Source organism: Vombatus ursinus, unplaced genomic scaffold, assembly GCF_900497805.2.
Source record: "Vombatus ursinus unplaced genomic scaffold, bare-nosed wombat genome assembly UNPS02014838.1, whole genome shotgun sequence".
Lineage (NCBI taxonomy): Eukaryota > Metazoa > Chordata > Mammalia > Diprotodontia > Vombatidae > Vombatus > Vombatus ursinus.
Genome location: NW_020954616.1, coordinates 11,896 through 21,835, shown reverse-complemented (window position 1 = coordinate 21,835; position 9,940 = coordinate 11,896). Strand labels below are relative to the sequence as shown.

The window sequence follows — 9,940 nt, the reverse complement described above, 5'->3', positions numbered from 1 at the left end:
GAATGTTGAAAACTAAAAATAAATAAAAATATGCATATATAGAAAGTTTAAAAAAAATTTTTAAAGGCCAAGGTTTCCCTCTGCATCCGAGGCCATCTCCAGTCATCTTGATATGTCTTGCCACTAGACTCAGAGACCCTTGCCACTGGAGGAGAGATTGAGGCTGGTGACTTTGCACAGCCTTTTCTCATTCACTAATCTTGGAATTTCTCCTAAATTCCATACTCCTTTTCACCCCCAGAGTTCTGGCAAGGTGGAACACGTGAATGCTTAAAACTCTTATTGGTAAATTGTGTTCTGAAACACATCTGAAATGGCCTGACATTCTCCCTTTGGCTTTTTTTATCTCAGAAATAGACCAAGGGGAGAATATCATTGTCTTCTATGAAAAGCTTTTTAAACATCCTCCTATAAAATCAAAACTTTTTTCTTCAGTGTATATATCTCTGCTTAGAGGGGACTTTTCTGTTGCTTCCTACATTCAGAAACTACAGCATAGATTGAAAGAACTTCAACAAACAGGACTTGTGGTACAAACTGGACCTCTAGACTTTTGTCTCCATGACTACCAACCTGGTGACTATGTCTATCCTCCTTTCCAACCACCCACTTTGGCTTTCTCCCACACTGTGAGAGTTCTTTTGCCCATGGGGCTCATTCTATCCCATATTTTCCTCCAGTCCCACTGATATAGCAGCTTAAGCCTACATGTGTACTCTACAGAAATTTTGCTTCTCATCAACACAATGATGTGATGGTTTGTCAAAATTCCTTGAGTCAATTCATTAGACTCAGAGAATCTCCTGACCTGCTATGCAGAGCAGGCAATGCATGCACTGCTGCTTTAGAACAAGTGCCTTAAGGTCCCCTGATACATATACCCTGTCAGACATGCTTTGCTAAGAGATATTTGACCCTTGTAATTCAGCACCCCTGAGCATTTAACTCAGGAAATTTTTACAAACCTCACCATTGGGTATTACGTTATTGTCTAATCACTGGAACATAATCAGTATAAGTTGTGCCTTTCCTCTCTTCTCCAATGTCATTCTTACTCCTCAGTAGGGGGCTGCCCCCTCTGGTTTTTCATCATCCATAGCGGACTGCCCTCTATGCACCTAGTAGCAATCCATAGAAAGACAGGTCTTTCTTTGGATCAAAGGAGGGGAATGAAATATATGATTGCACCCCTATTTTACCCCAATCAGTATGAATCAGTTAGTGATTGTATAGGGGTAGTGATTGGTAGTAATTATCAATATATTATACCTATAATCAATATACATTTAGTCAATCAAACAAATTAGCCAACAAATCAATTTACATTTAGTCTTAGTCAACCAATTAATATATTATACATGTTATTAATATACATGTAGTTAATCAATTAACATACTATACTTATCAATATATATTTAGTTAATCAACTAATTGAGAATAATGAAATAGGATAGATTCTCATTATAAAGGACCCTAGACCCTTATAAAAAGCCTCAAACCTTTAATGAAAGACTGAATATTGCACAAATAGTCCCTTACTAAGAAGTTGCTTGCCAAATCATAGGAAACCAACTAGAGGAGCTCCACCCTTTCCGCCTGCTAAGCAGAGGACCAAGCCCAGCATAATTATATCTCCCCTTAAGATATGATTAATGAAGTTTTGCTGTTTAAGGCAGAATCTTGTGGAACTTTGATTTGATATACTTCTGAGGGTGTTTTTTTTTTTAATTTTCAGGTACACATATAAGATTGCAAAGCCAATAATCCACCATTCCAGAGACTCTCATTTCCTTCAGTCTCAAGACTGCTACAGGTAGATGTTTACTCTTGGAAGAAAGTCAAGAGGGAGACCTTACCAAGGAGAAGGAACTCCTCTTGACTTGATTTCCCATCTGGCTACTTCCTTTCTCAACAGGAAATTTTCCCACCTAGATTAATTTTGAACATGGCTTTTGATAACCTGAACAAAGTGGAGCTTCAATAGACTGTTAACTATCCCTTTTGCCTAGAATCAAACAGAGCTAATGAAATGCTTCCCCTGTTATGGCTTCTCCATATCATCATAACCATATGCCTCTTTTTTCCTTTCATAAGAAACTTCTGTTAACACGACCGTTAGATATGGTTTGATAAATAAGTTCTGAAACATCTGGGTTACAATAATGGAATGAAAGTATAACAAGTCTTACTGTTCCTAGCTTTGCCACTCCCCTTGCTAATAGTTATATATTGATGTTTCTAGGATTAAATTTGGAAGTATCTCATTTTTAACAGTAATATGAGGATATTGTCCTCCTAATGGAGGCAATTAGGGAATATCAGAAAAGTTTGTAAGAATTAGTAGAAGTTTCCCAAGAAAAGTTTTCTAGTAAATTTTGAGGAAGCAGGCTGTTTTCTCCCAAAACTATGCATATATCTGTATGTATATAAATATAACTAGCTTATAGGATTACATTGCTAATTGCAATTATTTTCCTGTTTGAAGCAGCTATCTGATCATTTTAAGAGAAAGAAAGTTTCCATCATGATATAACAATCCTCTGAATTCAGGTGAATTATGTGTTCTTAATTTGATGCTTTTCTTATAGCTCTGTTAATAAAATCAGAACCATAAAACTTGAGCTAATAGTCATATTAAGTTATGTTGAGTTTGTATTAAATCTTCCTACGTGCTCTTGGAACCTCAAAAACAGATCTGGAAGGAAGACAGAGCTATCCTAAAGAAATACACATCTATTGCTTCCTACAATACAAAGCATGCTAAAATATCTCCAGTTTGGGAGCTGCAGTACAGACTAGACTTTTGAACTTTTTCATCAATAGCAGGGATTTCCAGGGAACTGGTGGAACTCAACAAAGGACTTTGTTCTCTTCACCCCCACCCACCATGTGTCATTGCCTCTGTTCTAAAGGGGACTGCCCCCTGAAAATTTTGTCAATGTGCAGACCATAGGTAATAAGGCTTTAATCTGTAGAACTGCCTTCTCACTTTTTGAAATTGTACTAAAATTATATCACTGCCATCAATCCTAGCACTATTGCCCATACCCCTCTCCTATGACGACTGAGAAATGAACAATGCTGTCCTTAGACTTCAAAGTCAGGTAAGATATAATCTACTCATTGGACTCCACAGATGTTGAGTTTATCACCAACTCCACCAAAGCACCTCCAAATCATGAGTGCCTATTCCTGTCCACATACTTTTGCGTTTAAAAAAAATGTGTTTAAAAAAGTTAGGTGGTGCAGTGGATAGAGCACAAGCCCTGGATTCAGGAGGACCTGAGTTCAAATCTGATCTCAGACACATAACATTTACTAGCTGTGTGACCCTGGGCAAGTCACTTAATCCCATTGCCTAACCCCCCAAAAATATTTTTTAAAATGATTGTATAATCATTAGAGTTAGTAGGAGAATTTGTCCAGCATGTCATCTCAAGAAATGCTTCTGGAGGACCCAGATGTACAAAAATATTTACAGCAGCTCTGTTTGTGGTGACAAAGAATTGGAAATTGAGAGGTTGCCCATCAAATGGGGAATGGCTGAACAAGTTGAGACATATGAATGTAATGGAATACTATTGTGCTATAAGAAATGATGAACAGGCAGACTTCAAAAAAACCTGGAAAGATTTGCATGGTCTAATACTGAGTGAAGTAAGCAGAACCAGGAGAAAGTTGTACACAGTGGCAGCCACGTTGTGCAATGACTAACGTTGATAGACTTAGCCTTTCTCAGCAATGCAAGGATCTAAGACATCTCCAAAAGTCTCATGATGGAAAATGCTCTCCACATTCAAAGAAAGAACTATGGAGTTTGAATGCAGATTGAAACATACTATTTCTATTTTTTTCTTCTGTTTTGTTTCATTTTCTTTTTTTTGTGGTTCCTCCTATTGGTTCTAATTCTTCCTTACAATATCACTAATGTGAAAATATGCTTACTAGGAATATGTATGTATAGCCTATATCACATTGCACATTGTTTTGGTGAGGAAAGTGGGGGGGGGGGGGGAAATATTTAAAACTCAAAAGCTTATGGAAGTGATTGTTGATAAATCAAAATAAATTAATAAAAAAGAGAAATGCAGATTAAGACAACTGAGAATTTACCACACACTGTCCATATTGTCAAGGATAACAAAAAAATTTAAAAAGAAATCCATATATCAATTAGAAGATAGGAACACTAATGCACTGTTGGTGGATCTGCAAACTGACCAACTCATTTTGGATATCAATTTGGAATTATAGCTGCATAACAAAGGAAATAATTATATAAGAAAATAATTAAACTGTAATCTTTGAAAAGTGTTTCTGGGCTGATGTGGAAAGAAGTAAGAGTCAGACTAGAAATACTACTGAATATTTTCAGAGGTTACCAAACTCATTTGGCCTACCTCCCCCCTTTAAAAAAAAAAAATCCATGCTCCCCTGGAAATCTTTATTTAACCCTTTAATGGTTTTTTGGAAATTTTCATCATTTCAAAAAAATGAAATATATATTTTTAAAACAAAGCATCTTAAATTTAATAATTTATTCTAAATTTGTGGGTGTTTTCCTGCGTTGAAATTTTGGTGATGCAATATTGCATCATGTAACTATATAATATCATCTTCTAAACAAGTCATTACACCAACATATTCCTGCTGATACATGCTGGACTCTCGACAATGAACGACATGCTCACCTGCCAACACCTGCTCGTTAAGATTTGTTGGTGGACTTGACCACTGAGTGGTTATAACTTGTGTTTTGTGTGTTTATTTGAAAAATAATGTAACTGGGGCAGCTAGATGGCGCAGTGGATAGAGCACCAGCTCTCAAGTCAGCAGGATCTGAGTTCAAATCCAGTCTCAGACCAAACAATTGACACTTACTAGCTGTGTGACCCTGGGCAAGTCACTTAACCCCAACTGCCTTAAAGAAAAGAAAAATAATGTAATCACTACAACTTTAACTCTGTTACACTACAGATGAAACATGATGAATGGTTTTTCAAAATTGTGTTCTCTTCTTTCCTTATGTTTTCACAAAAACGTCACCTTATTTTCATTCAATGCTCCCCAATTGCATCTGAGACTACTACTGCCCCCTTGTTTCATTCCAGTGCCCTTCAGGGGGCAGTATCATCCACTTTGAGAACCTTTGCTTTAATTGAAGAATAGTCTCCAACCTTTGTAACTTTTGCTATTTTTTAAAGGGCATCCAAAGACTGATTAGTAGAAATTGGACAGCTGACTCTAGCCATGCAAATCAAACATTCCTTTTGGGACAATTGCTCATAAAAACCCTGGACCAATTGAAGAAATTTGTTTATCTTTTTAAATGATCCATAAGGAAATTGATTTTCTTAAGGATTAAAGGGAGGAATTGAAAGAAATCATTCCTAATCAAGTTAGTATTGTTTATCCTGATGATTTATTTTAGCTTGTAAGGCCTACCCCAGGTAGCTTTTAGATTAAGAGGTATAATCATTGTAGTCAGAGACTGTTTCTCCTTTTTGCAGAAGTAAGCCCCTGCTTGCTGAGCTGAACTAGCATAAACATTTCCTGATTTCTGAAGTCTCAATTACCTTTTCTATCCAGTTAAGCTAACCTCTGAGTTCAACTCTTTGTTCAACTAAGTTAACATTTTGACCACACTTACCATAGTAACAGGGCATTTCAGTTAGCACAATACTCCCTTGATGGACATACTGAGTGACTTGATATCTTGGCCAAATTAGATAAATAGCCTGGTGAGTTTCCCCACTCTGAAACAGCCCATCAGACCCCCAATATACCTAGACTTCGAATGTTGACAGTACTGATGACTTACATCTGCACTGTTCCAGGATGTAGCTAGCCAAACCACAAGTCAAGTGACCCATCTCATGTTGAAAACAAGTTTCTTAAGATTCTATAATTTCCTAGTTCCTGGTTGACTACTATAAAGGAACCTCTGTAAGACACATTTTTGTCTCGAACTTTTGAGGAGTCAAATGATCTGGTTGGTTGGAAACTCCTCAGAACTTTGAGCCTCAATCTCACTCTGCTTCAGAGGTTACCATTATACTCTGTGCAGTGACAAATATTTGCATTTAGAAAGATGATGATCTGGCTTTCTCCATTGCTGTTTCTGATGATGATGACCAAAGTAGACAGTGCTTGTAAGTCAAATTTTCTACTTGCAAATTTTCCCCTTCACTCTATGGTGTATTCATGGAAATTATTAGGGAGACAAGGAACTGAAGCTGGCTTGAGGGTAACAGCAGGAGCATGTATCCTTCCCCAGATTGGACACAGCAGATTTCTGAGTCTTTGGAGAAATAGGAATGGGAAGAAGTTGAGGTATCAGCTCAAATGTATGGAAAGGGCTGCATGTGGCCTATTTCATAGGAGAGGGATTTTGACTTTTCTCATTGCCTCATATTTATTAAGGCTTCATGGGGCTGGACACCATACTAAGCAAGTTAGAAATGGGTGTGATCCTTGATCTCCTCAGGAAGGACAGATGAAACCAGGATCCTCTACCCTGTGGGGGAAACTGGCAAAAACCAATAACTTCAAGCATTCTCTGTGTGTTTTTGAAACTCAGGTCTCCATCTGAGCCTACAAGAGGCCTGTGCTTCTCCCTCTGGATCCATATCTCGAAGCTGCAAGGAAATCAAAGAGAGCTGTCCAGAGTCAGATGGTGAGTGAAGACAGGTCAGGATGGTCCCTGGGTGACTGGGTCCTCACCAGTGCAATCTGAACCATGTTTTAACCCATCTCAGTAAAACTGTGGCAACGAAATGTTTGTCCAGGAGACTGAAGCCCTAGTGGAGCTTCAGCAGCCTGAAGCCTGAGAAGTCAGGAAGCAATAAACCTGCTTCATCCTCATGCTATTTCCATTTTATTTCCTTCCACTATCTCCTACCTCTTTGTCTCCTCTTTCTTGACTACTTTTGTTGTCATTGTTGTTGTTGAGTTATTTCAATTCTATCTCAATCTTTGTGACCCTATTTGGGGTTTTCTTGGCAAAGATACTGGAATGGTTTGCCATTTCCTTCTCCAGCTCATTTTATAAATTAGGAAACTGAGACAAACAGTGTTAAGTGATTCGCCCAAGACCACATAACTAGTGTCTGAAACAAGATGTGAATTCGGGAATATGAGTCTTCCTGAATCCAAGCCCAGCATTCTATCTACTGAGCCACCTAACTTCCCCTCGGCTGTTCTAGAGCCATGAAATAGAGAGAACTAAGGGGCACCAATTCTTCTCTGCCTGGTGCTCTACTCAGTACAGTCATTCTAGGATAAAACCTTTCAGATTATGGTCCTTTGAAACAAGCTTAGAGAATAGAGGGTTCAGGGTCAGTGATTCCAAATGGGAGAGAAGCTAGGGAGTCAGTAATGTTGTGGGTCTCTGTGCCACAGGGTTAGTATTTAAAGCCCTGTGATGCTGAACTTCACATTTACAAGGTCTCAAGTGTTGGCTCAGGCCTGCAAATTCTTTGTTGACTTCCAAAGGAGTGGGCAAGACAAAGCATGTGTGACATAGGGGAAAGAATGCTAGACTTAGAGCCAATTAATGTAGATTCAGGGCTTTGTCCTGACACTAATCAGCTAGTGTGAATATAGTAGTAACAATTTCTCTGAGCCTCAGGTTCAAAATCTAAATGAGAATAATGTATATATGTAATATAAATAATGAGAATAACATAATAACAATAAATGGATTATCCGTCTTACTGAGTAGTGGTTAGGAAAACTATTTGCAAACTCATAAATACTACACAAATGGGAGTTATGATGCAGCAAATTGTCTCAAATAAGAGATTTCCAGTTGGAAATCTTGTTTCATTGTCCTGATTCAGCCTCAACTCAGAAACACTCTCCCAGATTCAGGGAAAGAAGAGTTTCTCTAGTAAAGAATGCCCCAAGGCCAAGTCTGGGTGAATCCTGGAAGGTGATTCCTCTAGTTTTCAGGCCTTTTAAAGTCCCTAAGATTACTCGTGTGCTGTCAATGAGTGAGCCTCTGTGGCTTTGTCCTTTGCAGATGGCCTGTACTTTCTCCAGACTGGAGATGGGAACCTCTACCAGACCTTTTGTGACATGAGGTCTGGGGAAGGTGGCTGGACCCTGGTGGCCAGTGTGCATGAGAATCACTTGGCAGGGAAGTGCACTCAGGGGGATCGCTGGTCCAGCCAGCAGGGTAACAGACCAGACTACCCTGAGGGTGATGGGAACTGGGCCAATTATGCCACCTTTGGATCCGCAGAAGCTGCTACCAGTGATGACTACAAGGTAATGCCCAGGGGGCCTGCTAGACCCTCTCTGTCTGAATGCCAAATGCCTCTTGTTTGAATGAGTACAATTTACCTCCAGATGGGTCCTGAGTTCTTACCCCTGGAGTTTGTGGTCCTTTGATTATTTATGGGAGGAGTGTCACCTGATAGGACTAAGCTAATTTTTTGGTGGAAAAGAGATTGGATGTGTTTGGTTTGACCCCAGCAGCTAGAAGCAGGAACAGTAGGTGATGAGTGAAAAGTGGCGAATTTAAGCTGGATGTCAGAAAAAAATACACTTCCTAACAATTAGAATTGTTCAAAAGTGGAATGGGCTGCCTTGAGGGGTGGTGGGTTCCCCTTCATTGAAGGTCATCAAGTCAGACCACCTCTTGCTAGGTATGTTACAATAGTGAGTCTTCTGCGTATGGGTTAGATGAGATGGCTGTTGAGGTCTCTCCTATCTTTCAAACTCTGTGATTCTGCGTTTTGTGAGCTACTCTGCACGCATGAGCAGTGGGACTCCAAAGCTCAGTCTAATAAATAAGGGCCTTTAGTTTCAGTCTCAGTCTTCATGTGACTTCCAGGAAGGCCACTGAGAAGATAAAATGGATTCTTTTTGATTTTTCATTGATCCTATTTACAGTTGACTGATTTTGTCCTGTTGCTGACCAAGTCACAGTTCTGTCTCTAAACATAGTACAGAAATTCAGCAGTTCAGTAATGAGTTAAGCTTAGACATCCAGTACTTCAGCTAATCACCGTTCTACTCTTGTCTCAAGGAATTCTGCTGCCCTTGGGGGATGCAGGTGAATACCAGGGAGTCTGGTCTAGAATGTTTATATCACCAAGCTATCCTTCAAGGATGACTGGTTTGCTTTCCAAAGAGGTCTGAGCCACCATTTTTAACCTTGCAGTAGGACTCAAACAATGAACAATTCTTATCACAGGTGGGAGGGAGAGGGTTGTTGCTAGCCCCTCACTCCCAACTTCTAACCAGTCATATTGTCCCCCATTCCTCAGCTATGTAACCAGTCACATTGTCCTCAACCATATGGTATCACCTACCCTTTGTTCTAATCCTATAAAAATGAGTTAAGTCTTTATCATGGGTTCTTTGGCTTGCTGAGGCAAAGCCATTGGCCATACTATTGGCAAGTAGCAGCCTTATTAGTAATTAAATGTTATCCTGCTTGGAGAGGATGTGCCTCAGTCTACCTTTGTTGAATTGTACTCATGACACCATTGGGCTCAGACAACTGTTGTCCTCTAGAACCCAGGTTACTATGACATCCAGGCCAAGGACTTGGCCATCTGGCATGTGCCCAACAAGTCTCCCCTGCAGCAATGGAGAAATAACTCCCTGCTGAGATATCATACCTCCAACAACCTCTTCAAAAATCTGGGAGGGAACCTGTTTGGCCTCTATCAGGTAAACTGGGTTCCTTGAGCCAGGTGGGTGGGGAGCATCCCTGGGAAGTGGGCTCAACAGGACCACCAAATACCTCTCCTCATGTTGTCACTTTCTACCTCCTGAAGAAGTATCCAGTGAAATACGGGACTGGCAAGTGTTTGACTGACAATGGCCCAGCTGTGCCCGTCACCTATGACTTTGGTGATGCAGAAAAAACTGCCAAATATTACTCTCCAAATGGTCAGAGTGAGTGTTTGTTATCTGAGCCCCAAAC

The 9,940-nt window shown here is 39.7% G+C and overlaps 1 protein-coding gene across 1 annotated transcript in view; it reads left to right on the top strand.

Annotated features, from left to right (window-relative positions):
• Positions 1–5,933: 5,933 nt before the first annotated feature.
• The window catches only part of LOC114026417 (intelectin-1-like), an 11,704-nt gene continuing 7,697 nt past the window's right edge, over positions 5,934–9,940 (top strand). Inside the window, exons 1-5 of the mRNA XM_027840109.1 lie at positions 5,934–6,152; positions 6,581–6,676; positions 8,024–8,271; positions 9,526–9,684; positions 9,792–9,912. Of these exons, the coding sequence (XP_027695910.1) occupies positions 6,092–6,152; positions 6,581–6,676; positions 8,024–8,271; positions 9,526–9,684; positions 9,792–9,912 (685 nt within the window). The 5' untranslated portion in view covers positions 5,934–6,091. The remainder of the gene's footprint in view (positions 6,153–6,580; positions 6,677–8,023; positions 8,272–9,525; positions 9,685–9,791; positions 9,913–9,940) is intronic.